Source organism: Antedon mediterranea, chromosome 3, assembly GCF_964355755.1.
Source record: "Antedon mediterranea chromosome 3, ecAntMedi1.1, whole genome shotgun sequence".
Lineage (NCBI taxonomy): Eukaryota > Metazoa > Echinodermata > Crinoidea > Comatulida > Antedonidae > Antedon > Antedon mediterranea.
In genome coordinates, this window is record NC_092672.1 from 10,932,242 (window position 1) to 10,954,059 (window position 21,818).

Genomic DNA, 21,818 nt, shown 5'->3' on the forward strand with positions numbered 1-21,818 from the left:
ACAAAAAAACGTCTGTATTTCAGTTAAATTATTTTTTTTTTTGAAAAAATTTTGGTGATAGTTAATAACTATTATGATACTTCAAAATGACCCACGTTTTTTCGAAATCTTTTATATTTTTTGTTGGAATTAGTCAAAGGGACAATACATCTTTAACAATGAATTAGATTAAACCAAAATATGGCACGGGTGAAAAAAATATCCTCCTCGGGAAGTAAAAGAAGCCTACCAAAAGAAATCTGCTCTTTAGTATATAGTACAACGCGAAAATTAGTTTAGAATAAAGATGATTGAAAAAATCCAAATCGGAGACAACCTGCTCCTTCAGTAACACTTATTTAATCACGATCGCTTATTGGTTGGAAATGAGACATTCCTGTTGCCGTGGAGATGCTTTAAATTTATTATTAATCCTAAAGTAATACCCACGTAGTTCGCAGTTGGTGGAAAGCTCGGGTGAAGTAGCTGGATAGATATTGAATACCGATCACATAAAATCAAATTAATCGTACACCCGTATTGGAAGGTATCTGAAGAATGTTTCGTTTTAAAGGAAAATACAGTAGGATTACGTAGAAACATCATTATGCTTAAGAATCACGTGGTCCTTGCATATACAGATATATCGGCAGCTGGAAGGTAAGAAGTAAAATGAAGATTAATAACAATTTTTAGGCCATTCCACAGTTTTAATAATGTTACGTTGAAAAAGAAAATGTTTTCACTTACAAAAAGACAAAAACTGTTAAATTCAACTAAACCCCCATTGACTTCCAGTCAATTTGACTATTCTTTGCCTTAAATTAGTTTTTTCAGGTAATAATTTCTTTTTTCGATAATAATATTAAGTGACATATTCAACAAAAACATCTTGACAAAATATTTTACAGGAGACATCAGCAAGAAGTTTACGAAGGCGAGAAATAGGGGTTGGGGCGAAAGGACGGTTATATATATATACTGTATATATAACGGGTGTTTCACGTTTTTGTATGCCTACCGGACAGGATGTTTCGTTCGTCTTACTCGCCATGCTAAGCGAGGAGTTTAATATGATCTCTCGCACTTTCTTTGCTCATTTTTTAAAAGCACACATCATTGTCTTTCATTTTTTAAAAGCACACATCATTGTCTTTCAAAGTTTATATTTGTTTTAAAACTTCAAATTGACCCAACTTGTAACCTCTTTTAAACTGGAATAAACGGCGCTTGTTTCAATGTCAATATTGCCATTCGTCTATTATTTCCAAGGAACAAACACATTTTCGGGAAATTCTATGAGAATCAAGTAGACTACAGTAGAACAGATGCAATGACATTTTGAATAGACCAGTCTTATATTAGTGACGTACATAGGCCTATTCAGTGACTAAAACTTTCCATGATGATAATAATAAAAATGTTGATGTCAGCCGAAGTACTAACAAGTTGTGTTTTTTTTTTCTTTTTGTCGTTAGGCTTTGGCCTCCTAAATATAATCTCGCTTTGTAGACCAAATGACCAACTTAAATTCAAAGGCCATTTTTTAAAATCCTGTGTGTTTTCCCACTAATAGAATTAACATTGATAGGCCTACCGTTTGAAAAACATTGTCATTGACTTGAACAATTTGTATAAACCGGAAATGAAAACCGTTTTATTCATGGAGCTCTGTGCATTGGACTCCATGGTTAAATAATATTTGAATCAAGAATTCGTAGGGAAGACTTATTTTTGACTAGGCGACATTTTTTTTCATTATTTCTCACATCCTAGCCTAGATGATAAATAGCGGTTTTCTATTAATATTGAATCGTAAACAGCATTTAACAACATCCTACCGTCATTTTGTTAATGAATGTTTTAGCAAGCTCGGGGGTATTTTTGTCTAAACCGCTATATAGATCGATACTCCAGCATTCAAAACTGTCGACAACACTGAAAACAGCGGACATGTCGTACTCTCATCTAATTGCTTTAACTCGTTTAATTATTTTCATTCCTAGTCAAGCAGCTCTGAGTATTGACCACAAGGTGGAGAGACATTCGTTGGACATTCATGTCCTTGATAAACACCTGCCGGCCTGTACGCACCAACGACCCATCAAACCAATGGCCGCAGACCCACTGGTTATACAGGTGCTCAATTGTGCGTACGAACAGGTACCGAATTTTCTATAAATCTTCTTCCTTAAAAGTGCATTCACATCAAATAATAATAAATAATCAAGTGAATATTTCAGAATACGGTAGCTATTAATGTTTTACTTTAAAAACAAAACACGTTGTTGGCCCATGGAGGTATACCTCATGGTTGGCCTAACATAATATTGTACCCAACCATGCTTCATGTACCCACCAAGGCAGTCTCAGCCTTGTACCAACTAAGATAATAATTAGTCTCAGTACCACGTCATTAAAACTTCTTCTGCAAACATTCATGTATACATATTTTGATAAGATATGCTTCGACCGTTATTTCCACACGATAAAGTAGTAGGCCTACTGGCCTACAGCGTCTTTGTAAATTGATAGGTAGGGGATCAATGTGTGGGGAGATGGTGGTTCTATGGATGGGTGGGAGATCAATGGATGCGCAAACCATGCAGATACAATGCGAAAACTGATATGAACCAAAAAAATGTATTTTATTAATTCTCATGCATATTATAGCTATCACTGATTGTCGTGAACACTCAATTATCGGGAAACGTCTGTTCTCACGTCATCAACGGTATCATCAATCATTGTGAAAATAGCAGGTAAAAATGATTATGTAGTAAGCTAGTACGTCTGTGTGAAAGTTCTATATATATCTAGATATATTTATAATGTTTTCCTTGTCTGTTCTTTCAAAGGACTAGACCTATTGGAAACAAGTCTCATTAGATGATGAGAAAGGAGTATCCTTGGCATCGCTTTTGTTTTGTTGTGTTGATGATGATGTTTCAATCTGTTTCCTGTTAACATATTCATTTTTTTTAAATTGATGTATGATGCTGAAATAAATGAATTCATAATTTGCGCTATCGCTGCTGTTCGTTTCCGTGTCATTCGTATTGTTTCGTTCAATGTTTGTTCATTCGTTCACTTTCTAAAATTAGTTTTCGTCCTAAACTATTATTGAGTTATGTTCCTTCTCACTTAAGCCACTGAATACCCACCAACCCTACCAGCAACACCCTCCCCTCAATCCAACAGCAATAACCCCAACCCGCCACCCGCCTACCATCACACCACAATCATAATCTAGACTATGATCAGTAAATAACGGTATGAATAACTACAAACAATCTTTGCATTTTTTCCCCAGTGGGTTTGAATTTTTAACTGTGGTTGCAGCAGTCCACATCGAAGATAGAAAGTACGTACACAGGATCAAAGGCCTTCATGAAAACACATTCCGCTGTTCAAAGGGTAAATAAAAGCAATGGTTCAGCTTCTAAGCGTTTATCTATAGAATGTCCTTTACATTACTTAAACACTATCTTCCAAACAGCGCAATACAGAAACAGAATAGAAACACGCAGTGGCGTAACTGCTATGGGCTATTGGGGCCTGGAGCTTGCAGGAGCCCGGAGCAGAGCCCAGAGGAAACAACAGACTTTAAAATATGTCGAAAAAGGAGGAAAACATAGGCCTATAAGGCCTCCAGCGTGTCAGGGCCACTTAGGGTTCCTGAACCAGGGGTCTCAAATCTCTGTGGTACACCACTGGAAACACGGTTGTCCACAATAAAAACTATATCGGACATCGGAATTAGAGACGACGACGACGACGAATGAGACGCGGCAAAATCAATCTGACGTTTTAATTACAAGTTCTACAAAATACGGACGATAATTTCTCTATATTATATTACTGTTTTGAATATAATCGTTAAACTTTGATTTTTCTCTATTCATAGTAACACAATACCCTTCAATACCAGGCGATCTTCGTATATCAGATCCATTCCTGAACACAATTTTACAGTTTATATTAATAGAAGATTTTCCAGTCAGAATATTTACTGTTCCTGGGTTCAAATCATCGGGCGTGCCATCGATGCATGATGGGTCGTTACAGGTGACGAAGGGGAATTTTCAATTTACAGGACTTAAAAATTAGTTACGTCATGTTCAATCGCTATGCGAATGAAAGGGGTGGGGGCGTGCTTCCTCTTCATTTCCTGGGGGAAGCAGTTTTGGCTGGATTTTTGGTCCGGCCATGACGAATGATTATAGATTCTAGATTAAAATATATTATTTTAATAATGTTGCAGTTGCTTAATATGATTTGAACAATTTTACCCTCACACCTCATTACAATTCAAACGCCGCCCCACCATCAAAGTGTTTAACCTTTCATACGGTACCACCTACTATGGAATTAATTCGTTGGGCTTCAATATCCTTTTAATTTTCCGTCTAACTTCTACCTACTTTAATTAATGCTGAAATTAATATTAATTTAAAACCTAAAATCAAATAGATGCTAAGGAAATAATAAGTTTAACAAATACCATATAAAACAATTTCCGTTTAGTAGATTTAAACCTACATTTTAATATTCATTTCTTGAATGATATTTTTGCCACCTGGTGGTTTCCATAGATAATTGTTTGGTTCCCTATAGCGACACGCAACGTAAACGGAACCTACGCAACGGAAGACATTGCCCTTTCTAATAATTGTGTTTTCGCCCGCCTGCGTGAAATCAAACATGCGATGTTTGCATCACTATTGCGTAGTCAGTTCCTACGTGTGATTACGCAATACAGCACATTGCGTCAATACGTCGTGTTGCGTTCTTATAGTGGGAACCACGCTTTATAAACATTGACAAGTGATAAGCTACAGTATGTTAATGCATAGCTAGCTTATCACCATCTAAATGAAACATACAGAACCTGTAAAAAAAATTTACAAGGAAAGAAATGTATTCATTTTGTTTTATTGATTACTAAGTTACACTATAATTTAAACCTGACGCGTAATCGCTTCTTCCTTTTTTGCAGAGTATTGAAGCTTTACAGATGGCATTAAATGAGTCTACTGCCCTCAACTTCAGCCTAGCAACTGCCAAGACATTGGTTAGATTTCAGTTTTTTTTTCTATTTTCGCATGTTCATTGTTTTCCTTTAAACAAATTTTTGCGATGGAAAATAATAGTAAAGATGTGTCCCCCAAAAACATAAAAAAGATCGATTAAATTAGACTTTGAATAGGTTATTTTTTAGTTTTAATAAAGTTAATCACTTCCGTAGAAAAAAAAACAAAAACAAAAACGTTTTGCTCATAAATTAACATAATAAATGGTTAAATTCAGCCAAAAATCCATTGGCTGGAAGCTAAATTGATCTTTTTTTGCTTTAAATATATCTTTAACTATTATAGATAGTTTAAAACTTTATTTTGATTATAAGTGAATTTATAACGTTTTTAAAACCATATTTCAGGTTTACAATAGAAACGACAGGAAAAACAAAACGCAAATGTATTCATGACGTTGATAGATCATGGAGGTATAAAAATATCTATGTCTATACCTCCATGGATACTGGATCTAGCTAAGCAGACGGTATAGGCCTAAGAGAAACATTAACATTATCAAATGGTTGTATGAGTGACTTAACGGTCAGGGAGGTACGTGGCCACAAATGTGAGACCGAGAGCCGAGACTTGCATCATCAAATATTACTCAACTGCGGCTTACTTTCCTGAAAAAATGTCTGTCGAAGTTTTGAGTTACTGTATGATGAGTATCCATCGGATGCAGTGGCCGATTTAGATCGACAAAATAATTTCAATACATTTTACATATTATTTTTATCAATCATGAATGTTAAACATTTTTCTTATACTAGTAGCCTATCTGTATATAGGCCTATTCATTAGTATTTATTATCAATGTTAGAGTTTTTATTAATATTATTGTAATCAATCGTATGCCTATTAGTTTAATGTAAATAGTAGACAAATAATAAGATGCTATTATTAGTTAATTATTTATGATAAAAAAACACATAAAGTTGGTACGAATCATTGAAATGAGAAGTCCAGCCCTAAACAGACAAAAATGTGTGAATTAAAGCTTTTATCCGTTTTGTTAACTGTTAACAAAAACTGTGGATTCTTTTGAGTCATTGAGCCTATCTGATTTCACACCCCCAGTAGCCTATAGGCCCTTTGTCTGATTCTTGAGTTTATTTTAGTAGGCCTAGTTGAGATCCCCTTTTAAAATAAAACAATCGGGTGTTGGGAGGTGTCAAATCCTTGTATTCTTTCTCTAATAATAAACAAGGTATGTGATCTGCACACACCCCTATGTGCCTACGTTCGACTTAAATGTTAAATCTGAGTTTTTAATTCACCCCCCCCCCCCTTTTTTTTTTGCGACATGATTCAAATACTATATCATATGGGAGTTTTTTTAAAAAGCACTAGCCTATAGGCCTACAAATCCACCATTTACAGATTTAACGTGATAGCCTAATTTAAAAAATAAAAAAAGGAAAAAATTTCATTACACTGTTTGACTTGCGGATATTGGATGATACCACAGATTAGCTCCAGAAATCTAGTATTTTTCAGATGTTTTGCTAATAATTAAATGTAAATAAATTGAGAACATTTCTCGTTCGTAAAGCCTAATTCTTAGGCTAAATAACCGAGGCCTAGCACTGCCGTACTCGTTCCAAAGCTAAAGTCTATAATATTATAACTATGAGTTAAGTATGAACTTGATAAGTTAATACTTAAATTGTTATATTTTTAATTATTTTCTTAAACGTTTTATTAAGTTTAATAAATTAATTTATTGATTTGTGTATGTGTCACTGATAATGTTCAAATAAAGTTGATGGACTAGCAAGCATGTTGGGCGCCCTCAAGTAAACAGAGTTCATTAATCGTGAATTTAAACTAAACAAGAAAAAAAAAAAACGTCAATTAATACACCAATAATGAAAGTGGCGTTGCATAACAATGTCCAAATCCAGGCGGTCTAGGCTAGCATGACATACACATTTATAGGCAGATTCAAGGGTGTCCTGTTTCCCCATTTATAATTTTTAAGCCCTGGACTCCATTTTCAAAATCTTAGGTTACGTTTTTTAAGCCTACAATTGTTTTTTTTTTTTCCATATAGACCTATTCTAGTGATATACGGTGGTATAATTCAGTAGGCCTATGTAAATATAAACTTATTCCAATATTAATTTGTATTTTATATATTTCGTCATTCAGTAACCCTTTTTAACACCGTAAAATAAATGTTGTGAAATTAGCTGGACTAATTGAGTAATAGATAAGTTAAATTGAGTTTATTGGACTTTTACGATATTGATAAATATTAATTTATTGATGAACAAATAAATTCGAAATATTGAATTATGTTAATTAAAGTTATAATCACCTCACGTTGCAAACAGAAAAGAAACAGCCTGACACCAATTTAATTCAATGATTAGGCCTATAAGATTGACATTAATTATAAATATTTATCATAAAGTAACATTTAATGGCAGCCACAATCAAAATACATACAGAAATTCAGGACTTACATGACATGTTTCTGTATTGTGTTTCATTTGGGGGCCGGTAATGATCAGTTCCCCTGGAACCGTTAGGCCACCCTGATTAAAGATGGTGTTAAAAACAACATGGCTTCAATTATAAAAAAACTGATTCTTTAACTACTTTTATTAATTTTGCTGCTGACTTAGTACTAACGAAAGAAAGTAAGTATGGTATATTTATTCTGTTTAACATTTTTAGCATGACTTATGTTTGTTTGATGGTAATAAATAAATAAATACATACAAACGGCTTAATTAATAAAAGACTAGACTATGCCTACAGAAAATGTGACAGTCAAACAGACTTAAAGATATCAATATATAGCTTTAATTAATTTAATTTGTTAACAGCACTGTACTGTTATCTCAGTATTCGAATAGTAGGATGAACTGATTAAATACGGTTAATGAACCCATATTTATATGACGATAATAATGACATCATCATCTTTAAGATAAAGTTGTACAATAGTATAACTACATCCTTTAATTTTATATGGTATATCACACAAGTGTTAACCTCAATTTATGAGCAGTCACCGAGGGACAACTGGTAGTTCACTCTTCCCTGATACAACCATACCACCATAGCACAACCGGGTAACTGAACGTCTATTATAACCAATAATATAACACATAATATAATGATAATAAAAAAATATAATGTATATCTTTTAACAAGTAGAAAATATGGAGAAAATAAATTAGAAATCAATAATTCGAAGGGCACTTAAAATCACCTTAATATTGTGTCACTTTTTTAGGCCTTAACTTTGTATTGTAGTCCTAGGCCCTACATAGATGCTGTTATTCATTCGAGAACGCAGTACCACCCAAAATTCTCTATAATATAAAACCAATTCACACTTCTTTGTTTTGTATATTGTTTTTATAAAAAACTTTCTTTCGGGGGCGCTTTTTTATCACTCCATTGTTGAAAACATTGAACGCTGAACTTCCCCAAGCAACAAATGGACGAATCCGAATAGATTCTTTTGAAGTGCACCGAACGCATGGCCACTTAGAAACTTCTGAACTGTACTGGAGCACCACAGTACATAAGTACGAGCGAACGAGTAAACACGTTGCTATTGAGGAACAAAATAATGCTTATATCTCAAACAACATGGCTTCAATTATAAAACAACTGATTACATTAACTACTTTTATTAACTTTGCTGCTGACTTAGTACTAACGAAAGAAAGTAAGTATCGTATATTTATTCTGTTTAACATTTTTAGCATGGCTTATGTTTGTTTTCTTGATCGTCTGCGCCGATATAGGACCACTTGCTGGTAGAGGAGCCGATTGGAATTGACTATAAGAACTGCCTGGAGGCCTAGACCTTACAATGCTCGCAACTGCTCCTTTGTGAACTCTTTTTAGATCTTGTGTTCAGATATTATTCGTATTAAGTTTTTCATTATGACGAATATTTATTTAATCAGATTAAGTTTCAAAAACCTAAGAATTTCACCAGTTTTGCTCAAATAAAAACAGAAATCTGTCGCCCATCTGACACTTTAGAATTATGCTGTTTACAAAATTATTAAAACGATGTTTAATTACAATACATTATATTAATATTATATAGAGCTTTTCAGTTTAGTTAGTTGCCATATTATTGTTTCTTACTTGTTTCTTATATATTTTACAATTAACATGCACAGAATATTTGATTAAATTGAATTTATTCTCTACTTTCAGTTACAATTTACGATAGTACAAAATATTCCAACCTAGCAGACTGGACTATATATCCAACTCCCAGCACTACAGATACATACACAGGGGTGAGTTAGTACACTTATACTTTACACTTAATACAGTAATTCACTATACTATAGTTTCCAAAATTGATTATTAACTATTAGGCCAAATAAAAAAATATACTTGTTAAGCGTCACACCCTCATAAATTTTCAGGGGCGGGGGGACGGTTTTTTTTTTTTTTTTTTTACTTTTTATAGAGGTATATTTTTGCGCGGTGGACGTTTTGCCCCACTTTTTTAGGACGAAACGTCAAACTTTTAAAATTCGAAACAGAACAGAATTGACTATGTATGAAATATTATTGCTTATGACAAAATTGAGTTTTGTATTGTTTATATCCAGACGTAATTAAAACATTAAATTTAATTGCCACCAAGCGAAATTGTAGGCCTTAGGCTAACTAATCCGTCCAAGGTGCTACCCCAACCTCACTCATCGGCCATCCGCCGTCTCTCGCTCGACTCATCTATCCAGGAAATTCCCTATCGCGAGAAGCATGATTTGGTCTCAATAATACTAAATAGTGGGCTGATTTATAGTTTGAAAACAGCTTACGACATTTCTTAAGTGAATTTTCATTCAACGTATTCATTCTTCTTTGATGAATCCTTTGCCAATTGCTGTGTAAATCAGTATTTAAAGTTGTGATGCAAAAAGTGTATGTAATTATTCCAGGCAGGTAAACCAGGCATAAGGAAACCCATCGCCCAACAGGACCTCGTGGTGTGCCGATCTCGAGCGCGAGATCATCGTAAACAAAATTGGTAGAGTCCATTATGTATGGGGTGTTTCCTATTTACGAACCTATAAAAAAACGCGCTTCGACCACTGTGTAGGGAAAATATTTATTTCGTTAAATCCCTAAATTGATAATCGCGTATTCTGTAATCACGTGACTGATGATGTAATCCTCAGCGACGTACTAAATGCACATGATTTAATGTGTTGGGGAAAAAGCTTGCTGTTTACCACATTACATGATTCACGGTGCTATTTGCGTTTCCTTTACGTAAATCGGCGGCGTGTAAATGAAACAATTGTTTTCACCAATTTGCCGTTGTCGACATAGAGCGATCGGCGGCTAGCGTTGTCTAAGCTAAAAAGTATGTATTTTTTCAAAAATTACACTAGCCTAACAAACATTTGCTAGTTTTGAAATTTTCAAATAGCAATTATGAAGAATCTACTAGCAAAATGCTAGTTTGCTAGCGTGAATTTCGAGCCCTACTCTGGAGCTGGGTCGGGCCGCTGAACTTTCCGTTGTATATCGGTAAAAAAAAAATAAAAATAAAAAGAGAGGCGGCTGGATAATCAGGAGCGGGCGGTGACGCTTAACAAGTATGTTTTTTTATTTGGCCTTAATAATAATACAATAAATTAGTATTATATATATTTTTCATAAGCTTTCCTATTTAAAACAATTTAATTGATGTGTTAGTGAATATTATAGCAGAGGACTTTACATAAATGTAATGTAGTTTAATGTATTAGATTTTAAAAATTATTTTCTTCTGTGTTGGACAACAATACAATGCTCGGTTTACTCTAGACTTACCTGGAATTAAGTATGGATTTAAGTTTGTATGTTTGTCAGGGGATTGGTATAAGTACTAAATGCAGTGACTAATCTGTTGTAAAGTAAAAGCACAGACAGAAATAGCTAATACTTTGGACAGGTGTATTACACTAATAAAGATTATTAGAGTATTAAGACACATGTGGGACATAGAATGGAGTGACCATTTCTTCCTCTGTTACTCTCATCACTACCTGAACCAACATAATAAGCATCTAGAGGATGTTACCAAGGCTGCTCTAACTCCATTTCATGTTTTTATGCTCATTGTTGATGTTGTTAAGTCTTCCCTTGCAAAAACAGAACAAGATAATGGCTCTCCTAAGAAATCCTACAGTAAGTACACGACATAAAATTCTGTGATAAAAGAAGAGTTAGACATGTGACCTAACGTAGAAACTATTTGCGTGTAAATAAATCTCGTCGCTTTTGTCATTTACGACTAAAATTAATTTCTCCATTTGGTGATAGAGTGGCCACTGCGGTAGATTTAGCATTAGGTGAATGGTCTACCATACACACTGTACGGCGTAAAAGTAGTTAAATCACATTTTATGATGGTAGTTAAAGCTCCCAGATGAAAGAAGCACTTATTTTTCTTGGTGAAAGACCTGTGGTCATCACCCTTGTTGGTCAGGAATATTACATATTAAAAATTCTTGACCGGGCACCAAAAGTTATTGACAGATAAAGTCACTAAATTACCATTAGGCATTACCTTTTAAAAAATAATAACTCTTACTAGATACAAATGTATTTGAAAAATAAAATAAACGTAGATTTAATCTGAAAATAACTTTTTAGATAATAAATAAAAATAAAATTACTTTGTTAATTCTATATTGATACGATCTTGTAATGAAATTTAGATAGTTCTTAAATTCTAATTTTTAGTAAAGAAAAAGTCATAAAATACTGTAGATATCATAGGATAGAATAATAAATTAACAATGTTACTTGTTTTTGATCGTAAAGGTATGTAAGAATGGTGATTAATACATGGAGCACCATAAACAATTTTCAATTGTAATTTTCCAGTTGTCATTATAAGATTTATAGTTAATAGCCAGACAATTTGGAAACAATTTTTATATTCTTAAACATTTTTCGCTTTTAGTTCTGCGATCTCCTGGAGTTGTCATGTCTGCTTGTTTCCCTTTTGTCTAGAACTTTATCGACATCAGATTATTATTCTGTGGCTATTCTGTCAGCTTGCTAGGCAATTGATATATCTAGGCCCTGTAGGGAGGACGATCATGTCTTTGCAAATTCAAACAAAGGCATGTGACAGTCTTAAAGACTTTGCAGGACCATTCGTTGTCTGTCTGATATGGCTTAAATGCTGTAAACAAGAGGCTTAAGAAGATTTCAGTTGGTAATACCCAGGCTAACTTTTAGGTAAATAACACAGTTAGTTCTCAGTGTAGTTTTATCCTACACTGGTATATCACTATATCAGTACACATTTTTTTTTTATTGTACTGGCAATATTTTACCTGTTCTTTGTGTACTGAACTATATTTCTTACAATACAACTGTTTTCTCTGATACTACTTACTGTACAGTATATATTAAATACTAATAATGTTTATAAACTTACATTTTTCTTAAACGTTTCTCAAAATAATGAAATTATTATTTTTAATTTAATGCAATTTCATACAAACTAAATCCTTATTTTTATCATAAAATGACTTAAGATCTGGGTTAAAAGTTCATTACTGTCTGTTTGCATGTAAAGAGTTTGGAATGTAGTTTCAGTGGCATTAGTATTATGACCTACCACTAAACATGCTCCAACTGTCATCTATCCTAGTTTAAAGAGAGCAATGACAAAGACCAGAATCTGACCAAAAATTGTTGACTTGTAAACTTCTACATTGTTTAAACCAGTTTGATGCCATATTTGGTCATTTTGGTGCCTTATTTGGTGGTAGCGATATACAAACAACAAATCATCTTGTTTTTATGTTGTTTGCTTTAGCATTCAATGATTTTATGTAGACACTGCTATAAATATGTGGTAAGAAAAAAGGGATAATTTTTCATGGAGGTGACAATTGTGTTTAACAAACTGATTAAATTTTAGGTGATGAATGACATTGGTATTTTAGCCTAGTAATTACTCAGTTCACACAGGTAGTAGGCCTGTCATACAAGTAACAAATTCCTACCTGGCTAAACACATAGATTTAATTACATAAAAGTTTATTTTTATCATTGCAAATTACATTTTAGTTTAATATAACAAAAAATTTACTCAATTTCACCATATTAGAACATTATTTTAATTTCATTAGCTTGATTCCTGAAGGCATATCCTTTACTTTTATTCTGATTAATTTACAATGCATTTAACAATAGGGTGCCAAAATAGTTTGTCACCTGCAGTGTTCACAACTAGTGATAAAACAATAACAACAGTACAACCTATTGTTTCTTATCTTGTTCATTAGATACTTGTAAGATAATGTTATGTAACAAGTCACTCTATTAGGGTGGCTTTACTTTTATTAGGTGTCTTAAGTATTTAATTAGGTGAGATTAAAGGGATGGGTATAATAGCCATCTTGTAGTGGTATTTATCTTTTTATAGGATTATTAATGTGTTATAAAAGAATTAAAGGCAGGAAATAACACCCAGTAGTTGTTTTTTCTTTAATTAATGATTGTTAATATACTAGATTTATATCTCAAAGAAACTGCTCTAGGCTATAATTAAATAATATCAATATTTTAAAGAATAATAGATCATTATACTAATTTTTATTAAGTGACATTTGTTATATACAATTATTCTTATAATTATTCTCATTAAAAAAATAATCCTAATCTTATACAAACTGCTCATAATCTGTTTTAAAATTATTTTTATTGCACAATTCATTGCTTAGCCACTTTCATAAGGCAGATTTTATAGCCGGATTTTATAGCCTAAAAATTATTTGTTTTTATATGTAGCACTTAATAGGAAAATTCAACTGATATACTGATGCATAAGATGGCTATTTGAGCAAGAAAATTTATGAGGCATGCCATGTATATGTCTTTGAGTTGAAGATAGATAATTATATAAAAGATATATATTGAATTTATTTCAAACTAGGTGATAGTTTCGACAAATTAAGAATTTTTCTTAGGGACAAACTCAATGTTTAATGGCCCATTAAATTTCATCTCATCGGACTGCGTGGATAATATTTAAAATGAGTAGATTGGATTATTTAGTGCATTCTATGATGTCAACCCGAAAATAAATGTCGAATAAATTCAATATCAAATATTTCAGTCCTTAAATCTCAAGTATTTAAAAAAAAATGATTTTAATTATATGGATAATACAAACTGGTATCACTTTAAACCGTCCAATATTTATTAAATCTTCATTTAATGTACAACACATTCTTACTATGGTTTCAACCAGAAACCAAGATGTTGATCTTTTACTGCTAATGAGATCACATACTAAAAACTTGTACCATTTTTCTGTCCATCTCTCCTCAACCAATCACACCCCTCGTTAAATACTTAACCTAAGGCCATTCCATTTGACCTGAATGACATCATAACATATGGTTTATACTGTCTTACTATAACAAAATACTTAATTAATTATTGTCTTTAGCATGATTATCCTAGCTTTTCCCTGTTGGTATACATTTATCCCCCAAGGGGACTCATGATTGATCAGTGAGGTGTACTGTACTGTACCTTATCCTCATCATGTTAACCAGGGAGATGTAAAATAACTGAATAATATCTCATTCCCCTGAATGTAAATTCTTTGTTATTTTTAATTTGACAACATTAATTATTTAGCCTGAATCTAATCATTATGCTCACCCAGCCATAGTTTTATCAGTCAATTAATTCATCATCTGTTTACTTATTTATGTAATGTCTCAATTATTAAAAATAATGACATGATATTTCAACTCATTATTGATCAAATAATGTTCTTATTTTTACTGTACTGGATGGATTCTTCATGCTTTAACAGATAAAATAAAATTTAATTTGTGATAATCATACATTTATTTAAAATCGTACAATATAATATTAAAATTAATTTTTAAGGTACTCAAATGTTTTTTTTTCCTGGGAAGAGATTGTTTTACGTCTTCCAAATGAATGGAATGATGTTCCAATTTCCACTAATGCCTTAGCCCTATAGGCTTTAATCTCTTTAGTACAGTACTCCATTATCCTGTCTTTAGTAAGTCTGTAAGTAACGCCTTTGTCTTTCCCTCGCTAATACACTGATAACATCACAATTATATGCTTAGAGGGACGCTGTCGTCTATAGCTTGTCTAACTTCATTTACATTTTCATTGTTTTTCTGAAATCCTTTTCTTAATTCCATCATGAAACCTTTCCTAACTTTGATTATATTCTTGTTTTTGAACTACCGTATAAAACAGATTTTACTTGACGATTTTGGCTAATTGCCTATTTAGCATAATCAATATTAAGAAAGCCAGGTAACACATGGTAAAACACTTAAGGTGTAATTAAACCTAATGTTAGATCTAGTGATTCTTTTCTTTAAGTTTTTCTACAATTTAGTCATATTCAAACCATAAATAAATAATTCATTAATTAAATAATAATAAAACTAATGAATTACCTACTACTGTATAATGTAGGCAAAGAGAGTAATCTGGTCGTAATACTGTACATAAAAGAGGAAGAGTGATAAACTACTACCATAGTTTAAGCAGGTTTAAGTTACACTTATTAATAGATATGCATACCATGCAGATATATCAATTCATGAATTTCTTAAATACTTCCTACTGGGCCAGCTCTTACCCTCCCATGCTGATATTATTACCCTTTTGTCATCAGCTTCCCTGTTCTGGATGCAGAGGTGAGATGACACCATAAAAAATCTTAATTGTTTCAAATTACAACACTTGTTTAGTCAGGTGAAACTCATCACTAGATATAAATAAAAAGTTGAGGATTTCAGGTGTAATGCAGGCAGAGCTCAGTAGGGGGCTGTTAGGCCACACTGTAAGGATGTTACATGCTCAGATTGCCTGCCAGCCTAAACATTACCAAACAGGTGTAGCACATTATCACCCCTTGAAACTTTAATCAGAATGTTAGTTTAGATTGGATGATCAAATACTGTTTTGACAAGATACAGCTAAATAGACCAATCACATTGTGAGTTATTTAATACTATGGTGTATTAGGATAGAAATCATTAGGCATACTAATTGGTTTACAAAGTTAAATTGAAATAAAATGCATTTGCCTTAAACATTGTTATTTACACTTTATAGATATTAAGACTATGTAATTTAGACAAATTATAAGTAATATAATCATTATTTAATGGAAAATGTTATGATGATATACTTTAACTAGTAATAATTATACCTTTACAATATCGATAAATCACTATAAATAATTTATTGTGTGTAAAATTATATAAGGATCTGATTTTTACTTTGAAACGATTCAATTATAAGGAAAGTATTGCCTTATATCATGGAGGTATCCATGCTTATATAGAACAAATTTTACTCTAGAGAAAAACTTAAATTCAATAGTTAAGAAAAAAAAGTTTGCGGCCAATAACAACTGACGTGGCATGAAATGTGAGATGGTAGCTGCTATAGGCACAATGCTAACATTACACAAGGATACTTTATTAGAATTATGAATCATATTTTCAGTTATTAGGCAGTCCATTACTTAATGTATAATATAATTTATCTTCATTATCTTACACTTTTTATGCAATAAAAGATATAGCATTACATTCCATTAATTCAACAAACTTTCACTCTAAATATGTCATCTTACATTACTTGTTTCTGTTTCTATTATTGTCAAGTCCTACATTTATAAACAATTTTTTTTTTAAATATAAAGAAATATTAACTCTGTTTTTGCTTCAATTTTAACACACACAACAAATACTGATAATTCAGTTACATGTTCTAAAAAAAGGATATGAAATATAGTGATATAAAAAATACAGAAGTATATGCATTACATTATTAACACATTCGAATGAAGCACTTTGATAATGAGAGTTTCCGCCGCACGGATTAAACATAACATGTATATAATGTTTCATCATGCCGGTTGTTTTTTGGAAAATGTCAACTAATGCCCTGTTTACCGTAAATTGGTCTATAAAGTTTATTATCTGGATCTATCTGCTAATGGGTCATTCCATTTTCTAACATTTCATAAGCATGCTTCCCTTTTATAAATTTTGTAACTAAGTGTACTGATGGCTTTTATTTTGCACAAATTTCATTAAACAAAATTTTGACTTGTTTTTTTTAATTCTTGTTGCTGTTTGTTTTTCCATATTTGGACATTAAAATCTAAAAACAGCACGTTTAAGATAAAGTCCCTGGATTTAATAGTCAATAATTTCAGATATGACTTAAAGCTGGTAATTTGTCGACCGAGTTCAAGAAACAAGATCAGCTAATTTCACTTAATCTCAGTTGGAGAGTTTCTGGATTATCTTGAATTGGGACAGAATTCATCAACATAAATTCCAAAGCCCCTCCTTGATAAACTGCTTAGTTTCATAGATTGCGATTCTTAGGAATAATTGTAAAATACAATACACAATCGCAAGCAGATTTTTTGTTTGTTATCGCTGTGATTTTGATATTTGGTGATGGATTCTTGGAAAAATGCAATTTATTATTGAGCTGAACACATGTACATTAAAAATAAAAAATAGCACTTAAAATACCGACTGGTTTACAAGCAAACTGACTGAATTACAGTAAAAAAAGATTCATTAGTTAAACTTTTCAGTCCGGTGTAGTTCATCATGTTATCTCGTCTCTTTCTAATAAATTGATTTTCTGAATTGATTTTTTTACATACACATGGCATTTGAAAAATCGTCGCCTGAATTAATATCCTTTTTAACATCGCATGCATACATAAACTTTCAACATTGAAACTTGCGTGATCAAGCAGCAGCCTACTTTGTAGCTATTAGCACGAGTTGAAATATGTAAAGTTATACCCTCGCTTTAAAAAATCGAGATACGTTACAGGGAAAAAAAGAAGTAGGATGCAGAAGTTTATAGTGCAGATTACATTGGAATTAATGCTTAAAACGCCATCTGACTAAATGATAAATTGATTTCCAAATTGGCAGCAAATTACTTGGTTACTTGTATAACCAACATTCAATGTCACCTCGCGAACAGTATAAAACAAACTACTTTAGGTGGGGTCTCACATTTGCAAAGCATTATTTCTTCGACGAGATGTCCTCGTTTTTTTTTACGATGGACACTTGAAAAATGTTTTTGAATTTCTACAATTGCATTCAGGAGTTATTGATTAACGTGACGAATAAAATGTTGGCTATAATAATTGAAAACACAAAGAAAGAAATCAACTTTTTTAGACCAATGACTTGTGAAATAATCTGTTGGAATGTTTATCTGAATGATTTTATTAGAGTATTGAACTATTGTTTAAAGGTCGAGATCAAAAAAAAATAAATTCTGTCTACTATTTGAAAAAAAAACAAAAAGAAATCACGATTATTTTATTTCATGTTTGTACATTTTCTGCCAAAAATATGATGTTTTTTAAAAATAATTTGTATCTAAATTTTAACTACATTCTTATTTGCATTGTGTTTCAAAAAATCAAATGTACAGTACATTAATGTTATAAACATTATTCCAAAAAATATGTTAAAAAAAGTCTAATGAATTATAATTAGTTAAGGAGTTTAATTTTGTGTCCAAGGTGTATTGTAATTGGTTTTAAATGCACCTAATAGATATTGAAAATAGCTCTTAGTTGGACATAAAAAGTAGATGATTAATTTGTAATGAATCTTTAGGAGTCTGACTGTCTGTTCCTCTTTGATCCAGCTTAGGATTGTGATCTTCGTTGCTCTCTGTGATTCAAACACATCAAACAACATACTGACCAACGTACATGATTAGCCGACAAATTGCCAGTTTCTCTTCGATGCTTCTTACATTGTTTTATTGTTAGTTCGAATAAAGGCCATTGTATCCAGACAAGATAATCCTTATGTTATTGAGACCATCACCTTTTGTTCTCCTGAGTACCTTATTGAAAAAATTTGGAGCTGTGCTTTTGAGTCTTAAATTTGAATATACCCATCATAATGAAACTTACGTTGTCTGCTAATTGAAAAGGTTATAACCAACACCCTCCCTCTGAGAGGTTTTATGGATTAGGACATGTGTACTTCAATTTGTACAGATACCATAATACCTGAGTTAATTAGCCAAGTGCATCTGTGATTTTATCATGATATAAACCAATCACCATACTTAATAAACTAGATAAGATTCTAACATTTCTGTCCATCACTGTTTCTTCTCTAGTATACCAGAGTTTTCAATCACATTAGTTAATCTACAGTATGGTAAAAAAGGTTTAGATCAAGACAAATATATACTATCATATATATCATTAAACAATAACAGCGCAAACCTCCTATAGCTGTAGGCCCTATCCCAAAAACACTTATATAATTATATCTATAGTATTCAGATTTTATGTCGCTAACAACCACAACTTGTCATCACAAACAAACATGTAATTAAGGCTAGATTGCTAAAGGGTATTATTTTTACCAATTTTATAAAGCCAAGATTAATTGTAAAGGTTTCTTCACTTTCTTTGTGGCTAGTCTTACAAACTGTTTTGAATTTGTCACGGTTTCTGTGCTCTTTTTAACATTACTGTTTGTTACTTTGATCGTTTATAAGTTTAGCAAGGTTACCCGAGTCTGTTGAAATGTATTGTGTACTGTGAACACAATGGTGATGTAACGCTATTAATAATAAAGTTCGTCAATCCTGGGTGTCTGGTCATTGTGGCTTTGTAATGATGATTAAGCAGTGGGATTTGGGAGTAAATCTTGGCCCTTGGCTAACCCAACATGATGTACAGTGTAGGCCTAATGATGATAAAAGATGATGCCTATCTTTTATACATCGCCAGTGTATCATACTGCAAAAAGTTGTTTTTGCAGAATTTCTGTTCAAAAAGATTTACTTCCTTTAAATTTTAAGAATAAGAATATTTGAATATTTCATGTCTATCTAAAACTTGACTCTACACAGTTCTATAGATTTTTGTAAATTTGTCAATGTTTTTTCAACTTAATTACAACTTAACAAAGTATTAGTTTTCATCTGTAAATTCCAGTTTATTTTCTTTAATTCCGAACCATCAGTCTCAGGAGAATATTCCCCCAAACTCCGCAGCCAATCAATAATGCCCTATGGCTTCTTTTATAATGAATGCAAGTAATTATGCAAATGATGCTATTACTATCTATACTATTATTGGATTGTCTTATTTGAGCATTGTCTTGTAAGAAGATGATGTCTATGCTCATTTGTAATGGTCTAATTAATCAATCATGAGTCATTCTGAAATTTGACAGTTAACAATTAAAATTTAATAGTAGAACATTTATGAAACACTATACACATAAAAATAAAATTTAATATATAAAAAAAATTAATAAAAATTAAATAATTATTTTATTTTCTTTCAGTGGTTGGAAACTGGTGCAAGTTATTATAGAACATTTCAAGTATGCCAAGTGCAATCAAGCAATCAAAACAATTGGTTAAGGACACCTCACATTGAGAGAATGGGTGCGAATCGTATCCAAGTCGAGCTTGAGTTTTCAATGTACTCCTGCGAGGGTATCGATAATGTGCTGTCGTGTCGTGAAACCTTTGACTTTTATTATATTGAAGCCGGTCAGGACTTTGCTGATTCACCAAATCCTGTATGGGGAGCGCCACCATATGATAAAATAAAAAGGATTGCCGCGGAAGGACGCTTTTCAGATCCACAGAATGAGATCATAAACATGGTGGTTGAAGATTTTAGTCCGGTTACGCAAAGTGGTTTTTACTTAGCGTTGCAGGATCAAGGTGCGTGCATGGCACTGCTCAAGACACGTGTGTTTTACACCGTTTGCCCGAAGGTTGTAGAGAATTTTGCAAGTTTTGCTGAAACAATTACAGGACACGAAGTGACTTCACTTGTATCCGTTGAAGGTACATGTGTAGAAAATGCAAGTGTGGTGAATGATAAGAAACCAGTTTATCAGTGCCAGAGTGATGGTAGTTGGATTCTGATCCAAGGAACGTGTGCGTGTGATCCTGGATACGAACCAGTTGGCTCAGAATGTAGAGGTAAGAGCGTTATCAAAGTATCACATGACATCTACTCCTCAATTTGGAAATACTTTTTTCTATTTCTGACCAAGTTATTTCTATTCTTTTTTGATTAGGTGGTTTTTGTGTAAATTATGTATCATTTGTAAATATTCATTTTTAATTCACAAATTCAATTGCTATTTTTACTTGTGTTTTTCCTAATTTTCTGGAATTGTTATTGTATGTTTATAGTTTTAAACTTCTTTCAATTAACCCTAATGTTTGTCTTAATATCTAAACTTTGTATTTGAAAAACATTTATAATTGTAAATTACATTTTGTGGACACATATTTTGGTTCTTAGTTATAATTTTTGTATTCCTATGCAAAAAAAGAGATTTATTACCAAACTAAACAACACAGCTGGTTACTACTTTTCAAAGTCAACTCCAGATTAAAGAAAATAAACCGGCATAATATTCATCAAATGTAAGACATTTTCCAACTGATTAATTTAATTGGAAGCTTACTAACTCTAAGGAGTGTGCTTAGAGTAACTTAATCCACATCACCGAACCTATAGAAACACCCGGAAAACGTTCACAGAGAACCGTGTTTTGTCCAACGCCACGCAAGGCCAAACTTTGAATCATCCATGCACGAGAATCGCGGTGAAAAGACTAGGTTTTATCCTTACAATATCATTAATTCCCAATGATATCAGTTTCATGTATCTATTTCACAGGGGGTTTTAAATGG

General features: G+C 32.3%; 2 protein-coding genes across 4 annotated transcripts in view; both read left to right on the forward strand.

Moving 5' to 3' along the window:
* Positions 1 to 376: 376 nt before the first annotated feature.
* On the forward strand, positions 377 to 5,854 carry LOC140043565 (uncharacterized). Of its 2 annotated transcripts, XM_072088087.1 has the most exons (7): positions 377 to 639; positions 1,986 to 2,142; positions 2,653 to 2,741; positions 3,293 to 3,396; positions 3,887 to 4,047; positions 4,979 to 5,053; positions 5,420 to 5,854. In XM_072088087.1, exons 1-7 carry the CDS (start codon positions 587 to 589, stop codon positions 5,465 to 5,467), a joined length of 687 nt encoding a protein of 228 aa, XP_071944188.1. In that variant the 5' UTR covers positions 377 to 586; the 3' UTR covers positions 5,468 to 5,854. The 2 variants fall into 2 exon arrangements, with proteins under 2 accessions (XP_071944188.1, XP_071944187.1); XM_072088086.1 differs by lacking the exon at positions 377 to 639 and having other exon boundaries at positions 1,831 to 2,142.
* A 2,754-nt stretch (positions 5,855 to 8,608) lies between these two features.
* Positions 8,609 to 21,818, forward strand: part of LOC140044861 (ephrin type-B receptor 1-B-like) — a 42,685-nt gene continuing 29,475 nt past the window's right edge. For both annotated transcript variants that reach the window (XM_072089550.1, XM_072089551.1), the window contains exons 1-3: positions 8,609 to 8,745; positions 9,249 to 9,334; positions 20,444 to 21,095. In XM_072089550.1, the coding sequence (XP_071945651.1) occupies positions 8,667 to 8,745; positions 9,249 to 9,334; positions 20,444 to 21,095 (817 nt within the window). In that variant the 5' untranslated portion in view covers positions 8,609 to 8,666. The remainder of the gene's footprint in view (positions 8,746 to 9,248; positions 9,335 to 20,443; positions 21,096 to 21,818) is intronic.